At 42.2% G+C, this 20661-nt stretch overlaps 7 protein-coding genes and 1 pseudogene across 8 annotated transcripts; 5 read left to right on the top strand and 3 right to left on the bottom strand.

Annotated features, from left to right (window-relative positions):
* Positions 1 to 1951: 1951 nt before the first annotated feature.
* SS1G_10637 (hypothetical protein) lies at positions 1952 to 2930 on the top strand (the record flags this gene model as incomplete). Its single annotated transcript, XM_001588141.1, has 2 exons — positions 1952 to 2021; positions 2083 to 2930. 2 exons carry the CDS (start codon positions 1952 to 1954, stop codon positions 2928 to 2930), a joined length of 918 nt encoding a protein of 305 aa, XP_001588191.1.
* Positions 2931 to 3540: 610 nt separating this feature from the next.
* Positions 3541 to 5394, top strand: SS1G_10638 (hypothetical protein; the record flags this gene model as incomplete). Its single annotated transcript, XM_001588142.1, has 4 exons — positions 3541 to 3548; positions 3599 to 4269; positions 4318 to 4353; positions 4403 to 5394. 4 exons carry the CDS (start codon positions 3541 to 3543, stop codon positions 5392 to 5394), a joined length of 1707 nt encoding a protein of 568 aa, XP_001588192.1.
* Positions 5395 to 6019: 625 nt separating this feature from the next.
* SS1G_10639 (hypothetical protein) lies at positions 6020 to 7208 on the bottom strand (the record flags this gene model as incomplete). Its single annotated transcript, XM_001588143.1, has 4 exons — positions 6020 to 6520; positions 6622 to 6772; positions 6824 to 7040; positions 7121 to 7208. 4 exons carry the CDS (start codon positions 7206 to 7208, stop codon positions 6020 to 6022), a joined length of 957 nt encoding a protein of 318 aa, XP_001588193.1.
* A 1192-nt stretch (positions 7209 to 8400) lies between these two features.
* On the top strand, positions 8401 to 9684 carry SS1G_10640 (hypothetical protein; the record flags this gene model as incomplete). Its single annotated transcript, XM_001588144.1, has 7 exons — positions 8401 to 8440; positions 8517 to 8587; positions 8654 to 8676; positions 8739 to 8797; positions 8862 to 8977; positions 9050 to 9178; positions 9238 to 9684. The coding sequence occupies 7 exons, from the start codon at positions 8401 to 8403 to the stop codon at positions 9682 to 9684; spliced, it is 885 nt and encodes a 294-aa protein (XP_001588194.1).
* A 265-nt stretch (positions 9685 to 9949) lies between these two features.
* Positions 9950 to 10054, bottom strand: SS1G_10641 (predicted protein; the record flags this gene model as incomplete). The annotated part of the gene is made up of 1 exon (XM_001588145.1): positions 9950 to 10054. The coding sequence occupies one exon, from the start codon at positions 10052 to 10054 to the stop codon at positions 9950 to 9952; it is 105 nt and encodes a 34-aa protein (XP_001588195.1).
* A 937-nt stretch (positions 10055 to 10991) lies between these two features.
* On the bottom strand, positions 10992 to 12308 carry SS1G_10642 (hypothetical protein; the record flags this gene model as incomplete). Its single annotated transcript, XM_001588146.1, has 3 exons — positions 10992 to 11654; positions 11721 to 11999; positions 12081 to 12308. 3 exons carry the CDS (start codon positions 12306 to 12308, stop codon positions 10992 to 10994), a joined length of 1170 nt encoding a protein of 389 aa, XP_001588196.1.
* Positions 12309 to 15302: 2994 nt separating this feature from the next.
* Positions 15303 to 15452, top strand: SS1G_14590 (annotated as a pseudogene). The gene has a single exon. The product of its transcript is annotated as a tRNA-OTHER (tRNA).
* Positions 15453 to 18083: 2631 nt separating this feature from the next.
* Positions 18084 to 19710, top strand: SS1G_10644 (hypothetical protein; the record flags this gene model as incomplete). Its single annotated transcript, XM_001588147.1, has 5 exons — positions 18084 to 18140; positions 18194 to 18296; positions 18382 to 19319; positions 19390 to 19521; positions 19573 to 19710. The coding sequence occupies 5 exons, from the start codon at positions 18084 to 18086 to the stop codon at positions 19708 to 19710; spliced, it is 1368 nt and encodes a 455-aa protein (XP_001588197.1).
* Positions 19711 to 20661: the final 951 nt, after the last annotated feature.

A 20661-nucleotide genomic window follows, 5' to 3' on the forward strand; every position in this document is an offset into this window, starting at 1 on the left:
CGCTGCTGACTATGTAGGAATATGATCTTTTCGATATGCACAAAAACTATGATGCTGGATGCTTACTAGGTTTTACTTGATTATTTTCTTTGTGGATCTTATATTAGTGATATGAATTATAGTATAGAATAGTGGTAAGTATATCTGAGATGAATTAATAAGATTTATAAAGAATCATACGAAATACAATTCTAAAGTTTCTCAATATGTATATATATGTATGTGATATTGTTCCTATGAATTGACAAAAGAGTTCCGGGGCTCCCACGCTCAAATATCACCTTTTCGATAGAATTTATTTAATATCATATATAAATTCTAGGTTTGACATATGGATGGAATAATGAAGATGGAGATGAAGATGGAGCAAGGAAGGAGTGGAATGAGATAAGCTGTGAAAGAGATTAGCTAATTTTTGGTTAACTGTGACTTTTGCTAATCTTATTGGAAAAGTCATATGCCATTGATCGGTTTTATGATTTCTAAGTAGTATCTCTGTTTCCAGATAGGGTATTAACGGTGGGCGATCACATACCAATTTTGGCGGTTGCTCACATTCATTCTACCATGTAAAGCTGGCGTAGAAGAGGCAGGTGAAGGGATATGTGTCGTCGAAGTCTGAAAGTGATCATCAGGGGTTGATCCAAACCGATCTCTCTTTTCCCGTATAGGAGTAAGAACGAAAATAAGCGAATAAGCGTGCCCTGGAATAAGGAAGTGCTTTGTAGATGAACGGAACTAGTGTGAAAAGCTATCGAATCTATCTAGGCTGGTGGAATCGCATAGTTGGATAGGTGCCTACTTGATCTTGGGCCAATAAGACTCGTATTTTATGGTGCTATATAAGTGACCTATGGGATACACGACAAACAAAGCTCAGTTGATACTTTGTAATTCTGCTTGAGTGCAGATATATGATTTAGGCAATATCAATGAAAGATGTTTCTGTAGACTGGCCCTCATATTTACAGTAGATACAGTGAGACTGTTGGATACTTCTCACAGCCCTAACGCCCCAAAATCAAATGAAGTCAAGAATCATTGCTAGTAAGCTACTGTGGCTAGTTCAGAATTACAAAGTGATGCCAGTTATTGTGAAAGTACGATTTGAGCATCTTATACTTTATGCTTTTTTAAGGCGGAAAACTTCCCTTCGTGGATTATTTGATGGCGAGTAAGAATTTGAGGTGAGATCTTGTGTAGAATAGCGATCCATTAGTCCCTAGGACTCGTGAGGAATTCGATAGTTCTAGAATACTTGAATCGATGATGCGAATCTCTGTATAGTGAGTGTAGTACCTCTATAATGCTAGGGTCATTTCTAAGATGTATATGTAAGTTATGACAATAAAGTGATCAGCAATATGGGTTGTTAATCTTACCGGATCGAAAAAAAAAGAAAAGAAAAAAGCTTACTTGCATTTGCTTGCAGTTTTTCCAGCTGATTTTGTGGAGATCAATCATATGGTTGGTTGCACAGCACGTGTAAATGACGGCTTAAATGCCTACTTGAGTTAACGTTGTCTTCCAAGGTTCTTTATGAAGGGTTTCTTGGAGATTCAAACTGGAACGGCGGCAGGGGAATAGTTGAGCACAACATAACCTCGCTGAAGTATAAAAATATGATGTAAAACCATATAAAATTTCATAAATATCCACAAAAACTATAAATATATATCTCATATAAATTTTTTTACGGAGTAAGGTTATGTTGTGCTGACATTCCATTGCTGCCGTGAATTGTACTAGCGTCGGAGCTACTATAGCGCCTCTTTTAGTAGTCTTGGTTACCCGAATCATCAACAACGAACTTCCGACTGCTTTCTTGCATCTTCAAGAAAGCAATTTTTGCCTCTCATAAAACAAATATCTTTCTCGAAACAACCAGCAGCGAGAGTACTCTGCGACTCAGCTGGAAGCAAAATTATACTAACATCTTTCTGCGGCGAAGATGAACGTTTTGCTTCCAACTCAAGCATCGTTCTTTTCATCACCTCACCGTAACCCCATTCATACTCCAGGTAAAGAAGCTCTACCCCCTTATGTCCTTCCCATTGTCAATGTACTGACAGCTAATTACAGTCTCTCCGCACACAAATCACAGAATGGTCGGTCGAAAACGAAAAGCTGATGATGATGGACTCGATGACAATATGTCTATTTCTCCTACAAATAGCCCCTCCCTAGCTACACGACAAATACCCCGACCCTCCAAAAAAGTTAGAGCAAACGAAATCAGCGGTCGTCCTCTTAGCCTCCCTCGTCTCCTCGAAACCCTTGATGCTCAGTCATTGAGATCGGTCCTCCAAACTATCTGCGAAAGACACCCGGAGATCGGTTCGGAAATTGTCACCTCTGCACCAAGACCATCTGTGGCATCCACTCTTGGCGTTCTTTCCAAATACCAAAACGAACTACAAGGAGCTTTCCCTTACGGAGGAAGTCCCGGATCAGATTATGCCTACGATCGAGTCAAGCAACAGCTCACAAACCTTATTGATGCTCTAGTCGATTTTACACCGCATTACCTCCCACCGAACGAACAACAAACCGCTATATCGCTTAGCTTCCTCGATAGTGCAACCAAAATTGTTCACGATCTTCCGAACTGGGATAGTCAATCTCATAGACATCATAAGGACAATGCATATGATGAGATCTCAAGGGCTTGGGCTTTGGTGATCAGCGAAGCTTCCAAACGTGGAGGAGGATTCCAGCTTCATTCTGGTGGATGGGACCAAACGCTTGCTAGGCATAATGAACAGAGTGGAGGAAAGATGCAAATGGCAGTCAATGCACTGGGATCAAATCTTGGTTGGATGGGAGGTAATTCTGGTGTGGGCTCCGGAGATCCAGATTCTATACGCAACCAGCTGCTCTCGGGTCGCTATGGTACTAACCAGAGTGTACCAGTAGGAGCTCCCTGGTAAATTCAAGGCACATTCTTTGGACCGGATCATTTCATACTGGGAGCGTTCGTACATAAGTGGGGAAAGGAGGTCATGAAGATGATCGATGAGTCTCGAGGAGCACTAGAGGGCATTTTACCGCATAGGCGTCCTGTGTCAATCATGGTACTCGACAAACGGCAAGGTCACGAACATTACGAAGATTCCCCATTTTCTTTTAATCTCAATCTGGAAGCATGCATGGTCGAGGAGTTAGGGCGTTTGAGGGATGTCTTTCATTTGTACATTCGGAGGATACTTTGGAGGTGGCAATAATTCAAGTGGCGTACTTCATTTGTCAATTTCAGTTCAGTAACATAGGGAGGATGGTCAGTATTCTGAGACCATACAATAAAGAATTTGAATTTCTGAAATGCTAGTTCCTAATGTGCCCGTGAAACACCAGTGATAACTAAAATACATTTATATTTATCTACACGTGACATCGTGGATTAGCGCGTTGCTAAGGTCATGACGCGATTGTTGAACACAATTAATTCCCAGCATCAACATTATACGCCGCAATCATTAATTCACCTCCCAATCCTATGAGGTTCGATAAGTGAACAGTTGCTGAGCTTTATATATTAAAATGCCTGCGTATGTATTTTAGAATGAGTGTCTGAAGGGCAGCAACTAACAATCCTCAGTCCAGGCGATCAGCACAATGGACGAGCAATCGCGAACCCATTTGAAGAAGTTAAACCGCGCATATCAGAATATACAGCACAAGAAATCGCCACATTACAAAGTAGACTAGAAAAGCAACTAGGGCCTGAATATATTTCATCGCGATCAGGACCATCGGGTCAAAAGGTTCACTACATTACGGCGGAGAAATGCATTCAACTTGCCAACGAGGTATTCGGATTCAATGGCTGGTCGAGTCAAATCATCGAGACACAAGTGGATTTTGTGGATGAAAATGCCACGACATTTAAAGTCAGTTTGGGACTGTCGGTCATCGTGAGAGTTACATTGAAGGATGGTACTTTCCATGAAGATGTGGGGTATGGACATATCGAGAACTGTAAGGGAAAGGCGGCGGCGTTTGAGAAGGCCAAGAAAGAGGGAACGACGGATGGATTGAAGAGGGCGTTGAGGAATTTTGGGAATGTTTTGGGCAACTGCATTTATGATAAGGATTACCTGAGTAAGGTTACGAAGATTAAGGTGCAGCCTGTGAAGTGGGATGTCGAGAACTTGCATAGACATTCCACATTTACATCGCAGGTGGCTGCGAAGAAGGAAGCTGAGGCATCGAAGATGGCGGAGAAGACTCAAGCTCAGGGTTCTGGACCGGGGAGTACAAGCCCATCTGGTATGTTCTAACGGTGTGGTGGCAAAAACATAACTGACATCGCAGTAGGGGACGATACATTAATTGGAGATGACGAGTTCGGAGGTATGAATTTCCTCAATTCATAAGAAGGAACCTCATTAACAGATGGCAGATTTTGACGATGCCGATTTCAATGTTGCTGATCCGAATGCCCATCCTGATGAAGTTGTTCTTCCTCCACCACGGACTGCTTCACACCATTTAAACAATGTCAGAAATAGTACCAATGCACCATTAACAAATGCAGGCATTCCAAATCAGAGCCGCGCTCCAGGACCTCCAGTTCCGCCAGTCAACCGTGGACCTTTAGTTCAGCCAAATCGACCTCCGGAAGCTGGTAATCAGAACATCACCCGCAATAATCATCCTCCACCTGCACCAAGAACGCCTAATGCAGGTCTATCAAGATCAATCAGTGCAGCAGGACTTAATGCACGCGCACCCCAAGACCTAGTACAACCAAATCGCCCTGTCAACCTCGTCACCACTGTTCCAGGCCGCGTCTTAAATCAACCCAACCGACCTCAGCCTGAGCCACCTTCAGGCCCTCCCTCTCCACCTCGAAATAATGATATAACCGATGAAATGCCTCCACCTGGTGCCGGCTTCTTCTCTGCCCGCATCGCAGAGCTCCTTCCTCAAGACCACCCCCCCTCTGAACTACCTCCCGTAAACCTCAAACTCCCCGCTTTCAACCCCAACCTCGAATCCCCCTCCATCCGTCGTACCCCAGGCATCGATCAAAAATCCTCTAAACCCCTCTCTCGCGAGCTCAAACCTGTTCCTTCCTCTCAATCTCCAGCTCCGACCACCGGTATCCCACCTCAAGCACAACCAGCCTCCCATCCCGTCATCGCGAGCAATCGAAACATAAACCTAGGAAATCCACAACTAGATGCCACGCGAAGAATTGGAGCGCCAATTAGTCCGAGCCCGATGAATATGGGAAATAGGAATAGTTACAAACCACCCACGATGATGAAGAGGCCAATGGGCGAGGCGAATAGAATTCCCTTGACGGATTTGCAGACGAATGGTAGTGGCTTGGCTGGAGATGCGCATGCTGGTGGTGATGCAAAGAGGCAGAGGTTGAATGGGATGTGATGTGATGCGATGTGATTCTGAATGCGGATGCTACTTAAAGTGTGTATAATGCATACTACATAAATAAGGGATGTAAATGAGAAGATGACGATGAAAAGTTTTTAGCCATGGAGGAGATTGTAATTTGAGGCGTTATGATGGGTTCGAGGATGGGATGGAACGGGACAGGACGAAAATGCAAAGGGAATTTACATATGATGGATTTCTTGCTGGAGTCGGTCAATCGACTGTTTGTTTTCTTGTACATACCTAGACAGAGCATACTGTTGCTTTTGGTGGATTTATGGATGGCTGATTATAGCTTAATGAGGGGATCAATAGAGATGTGCTGTTAGCTGAGATATCATCGGGCACGCTATTCTCAAATTTTCATATCACGTTCTAGACTTGTTTATTGATTCCGTTGTGAGGACCTTTATTTTATGCCTACCTTTAAATGCGAATGAATATCAGGACCTTAGTATGTGTAAAGATTTCTCAGTGAGTAAGTTGTCTTTTTGACATACTTTACTACATACGTAATCCACGCCATCACGCCAGAAACACCAACCATGCAACGTATAGCATAGTTTTCCTAAACGCCATCGCCATTTTACTAATGTCCGCCTCCCTCTATTTTGGCATTTTACTTGACGATTAAAACAGCAGAAGGAACTAAGCCTGCCTCCTTCAACGTCTTCCCGAAATCGACTGGACCCTCGAAGGTCTTCTTTGGGAATGTCATTGTGAAACTACTAACGGCACCGAGCTCGGCCTCGAGCTGCTGAGAGATTTCAAAAAGTGTTGTGTCGACTGGGTAAGTCTTGGTCATGGTCCCGGTAGCGGTTTGTAATCTCAATCGCGATTCCGTGTGGACTTTTGGTGCGCCGGTCGAGGAAGCGACAGGAGCGACTACGGGAGCGGCTTGTTGAGCTGGGGGAGCACGACCTTCTCGGAGAGCTTTGGCGGCTTCGGCTTTGAGACGTCGTTCTTCTTTGTCTGCGGCGATTTTCTCTTGGATTCTCTTCTTTGCTTGGATGTCGGCTGCTTTTTCCGCACGCTTGGCTTGTGCTTCTTTGATTTGTTGGTCGCGGGCGAGCTTCTCCTTTGCGTCTGAAACTTCCTTGGTTGACTTCATTCGGATTTGCTGTGGAGAATTATGTGTTAGTTTGATGCGGGGTAGGGGTTGGATGTGGAGGGGTAAATGTGGGAGGTCAGGTTTATATCTGGGGATAGTAACAAACGAACCTCGTTGCGCTTGGCTTCTTCTTTGTCGATAATAGCCTGTCTGGCTCTCTTCTCTTTGGCCTTCTCGCGAAGTTCTGCAATCTTTTGTTTCTTTTCCTCTTCAGTCAAAGGGGCAATTTCCTCGGTAGATTGCTCAAAGTTCTCATGTTGACTGTGTACTAATGTTAGCAGGTGCGTCTTATGAGAATGTGTGATATCTTACGTTCGCTCAGCATGAGCTTGAACCTGTAACATTGAACGGAACTTCTTGCCGCAATCAGTGCAAACCATTGATTTGGCCTCCTCTCCCTCCTTGAGCGGCGCCGGCTCAATGTTGGGGTTGGTCTCATCAGACTCCGGTGCCGCTGCAGCTTCCGCGGCTTGGATTTCTTCAATCGTCTTGTTCTCGTTATCCTCGAGCCATTGTAACGCTCCGTTCACTATATAACATGTAGTCAGTATGTATGCGGGGTTGCATCGATAGCATACAAGGGTTATGCAAGTTGGAATTTATACATACATCCACCCGTCTTCTTTACAGCGATCTGGGCTCTTTCTTGATCGAAACCCATGTCAATGAGTTGTTGGAGGTCACTTGGCGTAGACATGTTTACCGTATGTGATGTAGTAATATGTAAGCTGTGTTATATCTTATCGGTTTGTGCTTCTGATGGGGGCTTGAAGTTGTGGAGGAAATGTTATGTCGAATATTATGACGGGTTCCGGAAGCTCAGGGTTGTGCGGAATATTATAATGATTGTGGGCCGAGCTACTCCGTATAGCGTCAGAATAGTGGTAGTAGAAGGCGCTAAATATGGGGTGAATGTTGTTCGATAGCAATTGATTGATTAGACTTTCAGATGCCGTGTTGTTACTTTTGATGGAGGCTACAAAGTAATCATGTGGTATTAGGTAGGGTAGATGAATTTGGTGAAGAGGCGAAGGGGTGACGTTGTATGTAATTAGGTAGGCAGCTAGCAGGTACTGTGCCTATTTGCCTAGATTTATATTATTATGATTATTATGGTTATTATTATTATCATTATTATTACACTACTTTGATCGTTACAATGGAATATTCGGGTAGCACAAAGAATGGGATGGGATAGGATGGAGTTGATTAGATATGAAAATATGTCTAAATGACGTTAGATTTCTATCTACCTACCTAATCCGACCGTGTACATAATGTAAAACACACTAGAAAATTGATCGAAGTATTCAGAAGTCCATCTCCATCTCTGTAATATTTGCTTGAGTGTGATTTGAGTGAGGATAGATCATTTATTAGTTTTTGTATATATTATAAAGTACTAGATAGATACTTTGTATGATCAACAAGTAATCATGAAATATATAAGAAAATAAATAATATAAAAAGATAGTAAATATATAAAACAATATTTTCATCTCAATTCATAATACTCACTATTACATGGCTTCCGTAATACCACCCCCCCTTTCTCGATATTTCATTTGTTTGTTTTCCGAAAGTTGAAAGGTTTCAAAATAACACACACATCGGAAACTTGTATCAAATTCATTTATTTACTGCCACCATTGGTCGCAAAACCCCAAATCAAACCCACCAGGGAATGAATGACAAACGACCACCATCACCTTTTCTTTGTCAACTCGGACCCTCGTCATTACATATCAACCACCGAACCAAGTCCAGCGAAAACACCACATCCTAATAAATAATTCCTCAAATACAAATAATTCCCTACAATTCTCCCTACTTCACCCACCTCACAATCTCACAAGCACTTTGGAGCAACGGTACACATATCGCCCATCATGTCTGTCGAGATCGATTCGCAAGAGCTTGGCTTTCATCGTACGCTACATAATATTCATTCTACTTCTTCTCGAGCGTCGAAGGACACGAGACAAGGGTTCCTAACATGTGGCAGGTCCATTTACCTCTGAGGTTTCGCAAACATTGAGAATTAGAAATCCTAATCATACTCCTGTTGGTTTCAAGGTAGGGAAATCTTTACTGGTATTTCCTTTGCTTTCGTCACGTACTAATCTGCTTTGCCTTCAACAGGTCAAGACTACTGCGCCCAAACAGTTCGTTTTACCATATCTTATACCTTCAGGCTCCGGAACATCCTTTTAATATTTGCCAATAGATACTGCGTGCGACCAAACTCTGGTAAATTGGAGCCGGGAAGAAGTATAGATGTTACTGGTATGCGCCGTTCTGGAATCGAGAAGTATACATGGCATGGCTGGGGCTAATCATGTTGGTATAGTTCTCTTACAGGCGATGAAGGAGGAGCCACCTCTCGATGCGAAGTGTAGAGATAAATTCCTAGTCCAATCCGTCGAAATTACTCCAGATAAGGAGTTTGTAGACTCACCATCAAACGTACAATACCCGCAACAGCTACATTTTGGGGAACATTCCTCGCATGGACTTACACTAACTGGTTTCATGTAGCATGTCGACCGAGCAGAGAAGAAGGATATTCAAGAGAAGAAGATTCGAGTTGTTTTCCTACCACCAAAGACAGCAGGAGGAGCAACAGTTACACCTTTGAGAAATGGCGTTAGTGCAACAAATAATGCGGTATGTTCTAGTCCTTTGTGTACCATTCCCGAGGGCGGAATTATCTAACATATCCCTAGAATTCAAATCCCGATACTGCCCCTCCAGCATACCGATCCCCATCTCCCGAAGAACACTTCACCCCTGCAACCAACCGTGTGGTATCCGGAGGCTCAGGCCCATCTGCCTCGGTCAGTGTAAGTGACGAGCCAGTTGGCAACCGCCACCTTGGCGATGCCCGCTCCTCTGCTTTCAACCCCGCCACCAACGGCAATGCCGCCACCGCTCCAACAGGAATCCCTGCCTCTGTCGAAGAACTTCAAGCCCAACTCGCCGAAGCAAAGAAAACTATTGCGTCCTATGCCGAGCAAGGTGGTTTGAGAATGAGAAAAGTAGCAAACGGGGAAACTTCAAATGAGACGGTTAATGAAGTGGCTACTAAGTTGCAAGGAGTAGAGGGTGTACCGGTACAAATCGTCGCAGCTTTATGTTTGCTCAGCTTCCTACTCGCGTACCTGTTCTTCTAATCTAAAGTTGGGTTGCTTGTTTGCTCGCATTTGGCTTTTGGGTTGTGGCTTCTGGTTTCTAGCTTCGATGGGTTACAACGTTTTTTCACGTCTTCTTCCATTATTGTATAAGAAGACGGACATGAAGCGAGATGATCAATATTGGTGTCTTTTCCGGTGCTCACAATGCTGTTTCCATAGTTCTGCTACCTACTCTTAGGTACCTAGTTTCTTGGGTGCTAGACTTCATCTCTTGTATCAGAACGAAATGGGTACAAGAAAACTCTTAATTTACGATTCCTCCCAAAACCTTCCATTTCTTCTCACTTGATTTTTCCTCTTTCCTCATCTTGGTCTCATCTTGCCTTGCTCTCTCGCCAAAACTCGGCATTGCAAACAAATACTGCAGCGAGCTCTACTCTGTATCTCTGTACTCTATTGCTTTTTCTTTTTTCTTTTCTTTTTTTTTTTTTTTTTTTTTTGCCTTTCTTTGCGAATTCATTTTTCTTTCTCATTCTTTTTCTTACTTTTTCATTTGTGTGGTGATGGGGTTCGGTAGGGTAGGAGCAGGGTGTTGTTTCGTTTCGTTTGTTGCTTGTTCGTTCGTGGGTATACAATATCATATCTGGTCGCTATTTGAGTTGCTTGCTTACTTGCTTTACTTGCTTATTTTACTTGCCATGTCTGGTTTTCATAATTGTTCGGAGGAAGGGAAAAAGGGGTTGGGGGGAGGATGGGTGGGGTGTGGATGGAAGTGAGGGGAAGGGAGGGAAGGAGACATGGAGAGAGAAGAGGTGTCGAGGCTGCCTGGATTAGCATGGATGGATGGAAAATAATGGAAATGCTGGGTTTATATCATTCATCATACATCATTCATCGTTCGTATATATGCATGGTGTATGTACCTATCTATGTATGTAGCGCAAAAAATGAGAATGAGGATAAGTTGAGTAACTAGGCGATATTGTGAGTGAGTGCTGAGATGATTGGGGCTGGCTGATATGGAGATAGGTAGGTAGGTAGGTAGGCTGGTAGGTAAGTATAATTGCAAGAGTGATATGTGATATTGTTATTATATGTGTGTGGATGTGTGGATGTGTGGATGTGTATATATCTTGGAAAATATGTACGTATAATACGTGATATATTAACGCAGAGTAATATATGTATTCTAAACCCATCTCGTTTTACCTCATCTCATCTTATCTCATATTCATATCCTTATCCATATATACAAATCTATGATCATTATATCCCCCTCCCCAACCATAAAAAGCAACAACACTCAAAACCACACATCTAAAAAGATCTAAAAGCTACAACCCCAACTAAGCCTGCACCTCCTGCTGCGTCCACCCACCTACTTTGCGTCCCCCCTCCTTCCTCTTCACCCTACACGTCATCCCCACCTCCTTATCCCACACAAACTGCCAAATCACATAGATCCAACTCTCATGTCTCGGCAACTCGGCATAGAATTCCTTCGCCATCTCATGAAGCGCGGGTAAACGCGTCCAAGGCACCGCAGGGAAATCATGATGTTCATTATGTAACCCCACATTATAGGTAAAGAAATTTAGAGGTCCGTAGTAGGAAAATGTCTCGGGGATTTCGACGCCGGTTTTGGGATCGCGTGCTTGCGCGGGTTGCCGCTCGAAGACGTAGTGTTCGGCTATGAAGTGCCCGGCGCATGGGTGCAGGGATCCGGCGAAGAAGGCGGAGAGGATGAGGTAGTAGAGGGAATTGTAGGAGTTGGTTGTTTTGACGAGGAGGATGTCGAAGAGGACTTGGGTGAGGATGTTGAGGATGTGGATCGAGGTGAAGGGGACGGCGTAGATGAAGATGGGTCGGATGGCGTAGAAGAGGATTTGGAAGGTGCAGAAGAAGGCTTTTCCGAGGAGGGAATCGAGGAATATGGCTTCGAAGCGCGTGGGGAGATCGGTGTCTAGTCCGTCGACGCCGAGGGATTTGTGGTGCGTTAGGTGGTATGGCTGTGGATTGTTGAGTTAGTTTTTTGATTCAGAAGATTTGTTAGATAGATATGTATTTAAACATACTCTGAAAGAAGCAGAATACGGAATCCCAATAGGCAAATTGGCAAAAATAGCCAATGCCCTATTTAAATTCGCATTTCTGAAAGCTAAATTGTGGGAGATTTCGTGGATGGCTAGGAAGAGATTTTGGTTTGCAGTGGCACCAATGATGTAGGCAGTGAGGAAGAATTTCCAAGAAAAGAACGGCGTGTTGCGGAGGAGATAGGCGCAGAGAATTTGAATTGATACGACAAGAAGCACGACGTATTTTGTGAGGGGTTCCGGACCGCAGAGTTTGGTAACCTGTGAGATGGGGAGAGGGTTAGTGTGTTGTGGATTGAGGGAATAGACATGGGAATTGGAGGTGGATAAATAGATACGTACCTCTGGATGAGCTTTAATAATTGCTAAACGTCTACTTCGATGCGGTTCCTCGGTATAGGTCCAGAAGAAATCGTGTTCCTTGACTTCGATATCTATCTGTGAAGAGGACCCCTCTTCATTCTTTCCGGAAATGCCTCCTGCTTCTCCTCCTCCGTTTACTCTTGATCGTGCATTTTCTGATCCATTGGATGTCGATGTCGTGATTGTAGATGTAGCTACTGGAGGCATGATGAAGAATTGTGAAATTCCAATACCACTCTTCACAATTGTTCAATGTTGTGTTGTGGTTGTGGTGGGAAGTCTAGAGGAGCTTGGTTTATTTTATTTATTATTCACCGATTTACTCGAGGATATAATTGGAGACTTGATAAAAGGTTAGTTTCACATCACCCATGTGGATTTTCAGGGGTCCTGATGTGGCGGAGAAGCTCCAATTAGGTGTCGTGAAGCAGGAATTCTTTTGTTTTTTGGGGGGTTGTTTCAGAGTGCTATCGCGCTTGTGCGCTTATCTTGATACTGTAATCGCTTCGCTACACCTACTGTTTATGTATTTGCCACTTTGATAGGGGTGAAAATGTTAAATTTCTGGGCAGAATTGATTATCAATTTATTTTCGTTATTAGGCAATTTGTTAATTTGGAAGTCCTAGGATTCATTGCAACTTTCTACACCATTCTGATATCTTTTCCTTAATTACCGTGAAAGGATTGTGTTTCAACAGGCAGTGCAGTTTCGTGGAGATTGATGGGTTTTTCTTTAACACAGTTTTGTTGATTTTATAGGTTAATCCTTGGGTTTCCTGAAGGATTTACTGTGGAAGATGAGTTCGTTCAGTTGATTTGACTCATGCCTACTCGAAGATAAGTGTCTCGAGTACCTCTTTCGTAGTATGTTTCTTCGAGAATTTTAAATGAATTTTGTTCAAAATCAAAAACGTTGAGATTGTTTCCCTTTTTACCTTTAGTCAGTTTCTAGTTGTGATAATGAGTACAGAATATTTCACACAATGCTCTGAAAATATCATAATGAATGCTCCTAGCTTTATCATGTGTTTTTGGGTTTCTCTACACTGATATTTCATCCTGAGCTCAATATGGGCCACTTTAAGTCAAGATTTCCGGAACAAACAATGATCATTCCACATGTCATCATTTTGCGTATTGTGTCAATGCTCTGATCTACTCGAGCTGTTTCTCTCTCCTTGTAGTCGAGAAATTACAGATAACCAGTAGACTCAGGCTATTTCATCACTGAGTGCGGTAAGAAACAGCGCTTGTGCGTCATGAACTTTTGAAGTTGCTTTTCTGGGTTTCGAAGTGACAGCTTTGAATAAGTGATTCCAGATTCTAAGTCAGGACAGAATCAGTCTTGTCGTGTCAAGGCATCATCAAGAGAAGCTCTGAGGGCAAGCTTGGAAATCAGTGAAGACAACATAGTCAAAATGATTGGTCATGCAATGAGCTTGATTTGGATGGAGTTGGAGATGAGGCGGAGGAGTCGATGTCAATTTCTTGATGAGTCATCCGTAGTGGTTTTGAAAGTGATCAGGGTTGTGGGCTCGTAATGTGGACTTGAAACTACTGGTGTAGAAAGCAGTAGAGGCGGAGTTATGGGCATTCATTGAATTATCAGAATGTGGAGACAGGAGTAACGGAGGTGTGATTTCGGTTGAATATATATAGAGGGTTGACGAGTGCTCTCACTGTTGCTGCGTATAATCAAAGCTAGTAGATTGAGTCGTTTTGTAGGCATGAAAAAAGTCCCCATAGCTACTAGAAAGCAATATCTGTTGGGTTTCTTGAGACTAGAAAGAGCATCAGATTGAATTGACTTATTTTCTAGCTGAGCAGTTAAGCTGCGAGTATATATTCAAAAAATGAAGGAATAGGTTGGGTATTCGGCCTTCGGAATTAAAGTGCTTTGAAATCAAAATATTGAAAGCAAACAAACAGTATACCAAAAAGGAAAGAATGAATTAAAAGTTGAGTTTTGTTTGCTCCTTATATGCATATGTACTATATATGCATATGCTGCCAAGATCCCAGGAGGTCAACAATATCCTTGCAAGGTCTATAAGACTGAAGAATAGTTTCCTGTTACTTGGTACCAAGGACCGCTACAGCACCTAGTTGAGACATGGCCTAATAAATTACGGCAACCAACCGGTTTATCATCAATTGATATCATGACGAGAAGTAGTCTTGCCAACACGTAGCTCCGCAGAGGACTGCAGCCAGTAGAGAATGGTTTTCGAGAAAATTCCTACCTTTATGAAGTTATGGACAGTTGATTGTAATTTTTGCCCAGTATGTCAAAATACCAGTTCCAGTTTGATCTAGAGTTATGGATGGCTATCCATGGTCTATTACCCACCAGGTGGTCTTTTCTTTTTTCTAAAAAAAGGAATCTAGGCATATTCCATAAATTGACAGCCACAGTGAAACATTTTTTAATTGCATTCGTGTCTTTTAATTCAATATTTAGACAACGTTAACATCCTTGTTTGCAACCGAAGGTAACGCTTCTGTTAATACTATGGAACAACGTCACTATATATTAGAAAACTATTTAAATTTGATGGGAAAAGAAATGTCTGTTTGTCTAGGGATTGGGATATTTGATTTTTACTTTGATTTTCTGATGGATTCCCTAGTTGCTGGTTACCCTGATGGTGCAGACATATATTTGCTGTGAGCTCAGTGAATTATAATTCTAACCTACTCATTCCTGTATCATTTTGGATTGGGGGTTTGCGGTGGGATGGGACATTGGGTGAGTAGTTGCTTTCAATTTAGTAGTAGACAGGGTGGCGCAATGCTTAATTGTGTTCTCTTCTTCGTATCTCTAATAACATAGATGATAGTTGTATTTTGTAGTGTAGGTAGGAAAGGATGACGGAAATCAAAGAGATGTAGGATAGTAGTAAGAATGCCGATTTATGGTTTGATTGGGTCACACTATGCAGTCTCTCGAGATGCACATGGATTCCAAATTCCTACTGTGGAGCAGAGGTGACAGTATTCCAATTCTACCTATCCCCATTTCACTTTTAACACTTTAGATGGTAGTATTATTTGTTATAAAACCCGTAGCACCGAATTTTCATCTGCCCATTTTTATCACCAAAAGTGAGTGGATCTTTTCCGACCACACAATCGAGACCATTCACCTATACTAAGTAGATAATGTAATATACAAAAAACAAAAACAAAACGAATAAAAGAGGATGTGGTCCAGTGGTCAAGAAACATGCTTCAAAGTGTGCTGTGGCAAGGATGCTTCGCCAGACCTTTACCAAGGTCGGAAAAGAGGTAATACCTACCACAGCTACCGTGAGTGCATGGAACGATAGTTCGATTCTATCCATCTTCAGCAGTATTTTTTTTTGGCTGTTGAGGAAATTTGCTTGACGATTGATCTGATGTCTGTTCTAGACTATATGTTTACAGTTTTGCAATTTTAGATTATGCTGTGCAGATGTGTCGATTTCATTATCTACATCTAAGTAGGTATTAAACCACCATAATTGTACTTGTGATACGATGCATATTCTCCTCGCTATGCAGCATATCATGACGCTTACTAATTCATGTCCGACATGCATGCCATGGAAGTATATATCAGCTATTGCTCAAGAGCAAAATCTATTCGCTTGATCACTTTGGTAACCCTATGTACGACGCTCGTTTATTTAGCGAGGCCTTTTCTTGTTGTCCTATTGTGTCTTCATGCTCTCCTTGTTTGTCAATTCCTATTCCAATTCAAAAAGACCAGAGGTTCAATCAAATGTGATCCCCTTCAAATGGATCTAGAAATTCGCATCATGTGTGTTCAGGTGATGCCTCTTTCCTCAAACTTCACAATTCTATTTCTTGAATTGGCATGGTGCATACCCTAAATAACCAACTATCCCAGAACTAAATTAATTCCAATATCATCTATTGCGAACACATTTAAACAGGTTAAGGGCATATTTCAATAGTAGAATAATCATTTTAACTGTGGCCGACTTCTACGATGAGTCTTCGAACTGCGCGGTAAGTCCAGACATATGTACGTTCCGAAAGCCCACAGTGACTTCAACTGATGTGAGTTCGAATCTCACTAAGTCCTTTTTTTTTTTGATATTCTGATCTTCCTTCTGGATCTCTTTTACTCCCGGGGGTTGGGGATTCTTTTGAGAATACATTTGCTTGCTTTGTGTAGTGGGAAGTGGATGATAAAAGGCTCCTTCCTGTTGTGACATCAACTTAAAACTATCCACTTTCCAATGTTTTCGTGAAGATCATTATTTACATATCATAGAGAAAGCTTTCATTGCAGCGTATTCAATAAGGCACATAGCTTAAAGGCAGAATAGCTTTCAAAATCTAGCGAGTCCATGAGCGCGATGCTCCTAGTTATAGGTAGTCACATATACGGCACAGAAAATGATTCTGTTAGACAAGCTCTATCGAGAGTGCAGGGACAAAAGTCCAAGTCTGGCTATACCTATCATATTGGCTCTTTTATTTATGAGGTTTTTGGTTGCCTGGAATCGTTTTTATTAACTTGCTATGCTTATGTAGGTATGCGACGGGCGCTGATTGGAAATGCAGCTAAGTACAACCCGAATGTGAAGAATTTACTTTCAAAAGTATCACTCATTCATTATATCATTGATGTGTACTGATTTTTTTCTCTGTTGCATCTTCATCCCACTGACTAAAATGTGCGCCAACTCACATCGACGTCGGAATAACTCCCTGCAGATTGAGGCTCATAAAATCATACAGGAACGCTCTGCATAATTAGATCTGCACATACATCACGTGTGTATTTACCAATCGACTTGTATCAACATGAAAGTACTCCGTAGAAGAAATTATGTTCTGCTTCTCTCGCATAATTTTGTCTGGAGGAGGGGTAGGCAGGCATATTGCTCCCCCTTTTTATTTTGCGAGGCTGGGCTGGTAACTGTAAATTCGGATAAAGGACCCACCTAAAGTTTTGTTTCAGATACCATATCGATAGCAACTTTCAGCAGACCAGGGATCATGCAACCCTTGAATAAGTATACCGCAACGTCATATCAGTTCATTTCTCCGTATTTTATGGGGTTTTCAGCAAATCAGGGATCATTAAATGGCTGAGTAACTCTTGGAATCTTCGGATAAGTTCATGTCATTTTGGGGATTTTTTTTGGTTTGTGTAACATATATGTCACATCCAGCCGCATACCCGGGCGTTGGAAAGTCTCGGGCCATAAGCTGGTACCCTTGGAAATAGGTAGACGGTTCCTGACCGCTGTAAGGTTACATATGTCGAAAGGCACAAACGACTTCTTTCTCACTGCTCTCTGGTGTACATGTAGATTTTGTCTCAAATGTCACGTAGTATATACAGTCGTCCCAACAAATTTAGGGAAGAGGCACAAAACTATACGTTTATGTTAACGTTTGTTAATGCAATCCCTTGGGGAATATGATTACTGATTAATATCGTCATCACTGTATTGACGTGGAATGAACATACTAAAGATAAAGAGTACGGACGATAAATCCATCCAGTAAGCAATTTTGAGAAGCTCGAGCCAGAAAGCAGATTTTCTAATAACGATTCAAACATGTGATTTCTGTTCCTATCTAATTATTTGTAATTTCATTCGAAAGCAGACATCGAAATGTCAGTTTTTCTTTCGCTGAGATTCTCAACAAATCACTATAACGGTATAACTCTGTTTCAAACGAACTCGAAATCAGGTGCTAATCCGGAAATGATATCTTATATTAACAGGACATCTCCACTAAATGTGTCAGCACTAACGTCCGCTAAGCCTCCTCATACTAGGTACTCACTATACTATTTTAGGTTTAGTCGATTTGAACCCTCCTTTCCTGTGAGAATGGCGGGTACTAATAGAGAACTATTCAGGTACAGAATCTTGAAGTCACACACTGTTTTCTCTTCTTTTAGTTACCATTCATTTTAGACAAGTATCTACTAAGTTAAAATAGTCGCACGATGGCGTACCCTAAAAATGTTGGCATCAAAGCCATGGAAATTTATGTCCCAGCACAGGTAATATCACTTAGAACCCCAAGAGTTTCAGTTCATGTTACTGATTGGAAAAGTGTCTGGATCAAACGCTATTCGAAAAACATCAAGGGGTTTCGGCTGGAAAATATACCATTGGATTGGGTCTCCAATACATGAACTTTTGTACCGACAGAGAGGGTAAGAAGGCTGCTCCATTGAAGCTCTTTAGCCAACCCAGCTCCTTTGGGGGCATTGAAGTAATGGATGCTGATAACCTACAAAGATGTGTGTTCTCTAGCTCTAACAGCTGTCTCTTCACTACTCCGTAAATTCAACATCGATCCTAAATCCATTGGACGTCTAGAAGTGGGTACCGAATCACCCATCGATAAAGCTAAGTCGGTCAAATCAGTTCTCACAACTCTTTTTGCGCCATCCGGAAATACGAGTCTCGAAGGGATCGACACAATTCACGCCTGTTATGGCGGTACCAATGCTCTATTCAATGCCATCAATTGGGTAGAATCTCGTTCGTGGGACGGGAGAGATGCCATTGTCGTTGCTTCAGATATTGCTCTCTATAAAGAGGCTGCTTCTCGACCTACTGGAGGTGCTGGATGCGTCGCTATGCTTATTGGCCCAAATGCCCTGTTATCATTTGATCCAGATTTGAAAGGTGTCTATATGACTCATGCTTATGATTTCTATAAGCCGGATACTAAAGTCGAGTTCCCGATCGTGAATGGTCATGAATCTATTGGCTGTTACATTGGCGCTCTCGATGCATGCCACAAGAACTTGCTTGAGCGCATAGAGACCAGAAGTAAGCTCAGTGGAGATACATCCAAGGCTGTTCCCAAGAAGGTTCTTGATCTTTTCGACTATATGGCGTTCCATACCCCGAACTGCAAATTAGTATCTAAATCGTATGGTCGACTCAAGTACAATGATTGTCTGACATCGACGGATGATGCTGATTGGGAAGGTATTCCTGATGAACTCCGCAAGTTGAGCTATTCAGAATCCTTGAAAGACAAGACGCTGGAGAAAACCCTTGTGGCTATCACGAAAGACGAATTCCAAGAGCGGGTCAAGCCATGTATTGCTGCGCCTTCTTTATGTGGTAATATGTACACGAGCAGTTTATACTGCTCTCTCATTAGCTTGATTAGCAATATTGATCTTACAGCCGCAGAAGGTAAAACCATCGGATTATTCAGCGTGAGTGACTTGAATCCTCCTTTTGACCCCTTTTAAAATCTATTCTCATTAAGCTAAATCCACCGTTCAGTTCGGAAGTGGCATTGCTAGCTCTCTCTTTGGTCTAAAGATCACCGGCGATCTTACCAACTTAGTCCAAAAAATTGATTTGATGGATCGTCTGAAGCAACGACATATCACGACACCCGAGGAGTACGAAGAGGTGAGTTCTGAGAGTGTGATCTATTTAGAAGATATACTGACTTTCCGCAAGGCGTGTGCCCTCAGGAAGAACGCATATGGATGCAAGGATTTCAAACCTGTTGGTGATGTAGCCTCCATGGCACCTGGAACATTCTACTTGGAGAGTATAGATGATGTGTATCGAAGAACTTATGCTATCAAACAGTGATTGGCCAATATTTCAAGGTTCCACCTGGCTGGGTAATGGTAGAGTTGCTTATGTGAGATAGATCTGGATTAGTATGCCTAATAATACTGAAGTAGGAAATAGATCTAGATAGATGCTGTCGTATTTAATAAGAACTAATATCAATAATTCAGCTAGTCCTGGAATTTTCTGAACTCCTTTACACGATGCAATTGCGAGTATTGCTTTAGCTGAAACTGACAAGTCAATTTCATAAACCTGGGATACGGAGGTGAAGTTTGATATAGCAACCGGCAATGTCTTGGATGCCTGTGAGAAATGCAGGAGGAAGAAACCCGACCAATGAATGTTATGTCTGTTCCTGTCCACCATTTGGGAATGTCTCACGTCTAAATCTGTGCCACTTGGTAGACAAAACTAAAATCCCATAACAGCGACAATAAGAGCTACTTTCTAGTTCCGAGGCCCATGGCGGTTGGTTGTTAATTTGTACTTACAACAAATGTGCTATTTTCAGTCGGGGCCTCCTGTTGCAGGTTAGAGCTCTAGTAGCATTGGGCGCTTGTTTGTTGCATATCTGAAAAGTAACTGACGTACGTGAGCAAGGATGGGAAATTCAAAAGCTATACCCTTAGCCTCGTATAGGAACAAGGATAGGAATAAAATTTTCAGACATGCAACAAAACCTTTCGCGAACCCAAAGTAACCTTTTTTAAGAGATCATATTGAGCTAAGGGTTCACTCCGCCTTGTTATGAACTTGTACTTATATATACACCTAAAGCTACTCAGTTGCGTGTTTCGACTCAAAAGCTCTTTCTTTATCAATTTAGGCAAGGAGCAAAAATGAGTGCGAAATATAGATAAGTGATCTCATAAAAGTGAGAGTCCATTTGATGTATTCGTCCATCTCATACCCAGCCGGCTTCAGACTTTAGTCAATCATCATCTTACTTCCGACCATAACGTAAGG

Source organism: Sclerotinia sclerotiorum, genomic scaffold (genome assembly GCF_000146945.2).
Source record: "Sclerotinia sclerotiorum 1980 UF-70 scaffold_16 genomic scaffold, whole genome shotgun sequence".
Classification (NCBI taxonomy): Eukaryota; Fungi; Ascomycota; class Leotiomycetes; order Helotiales; family Sclerotiniaceae; genus Sclerotinia; species Sclerotinia sclerotiorum.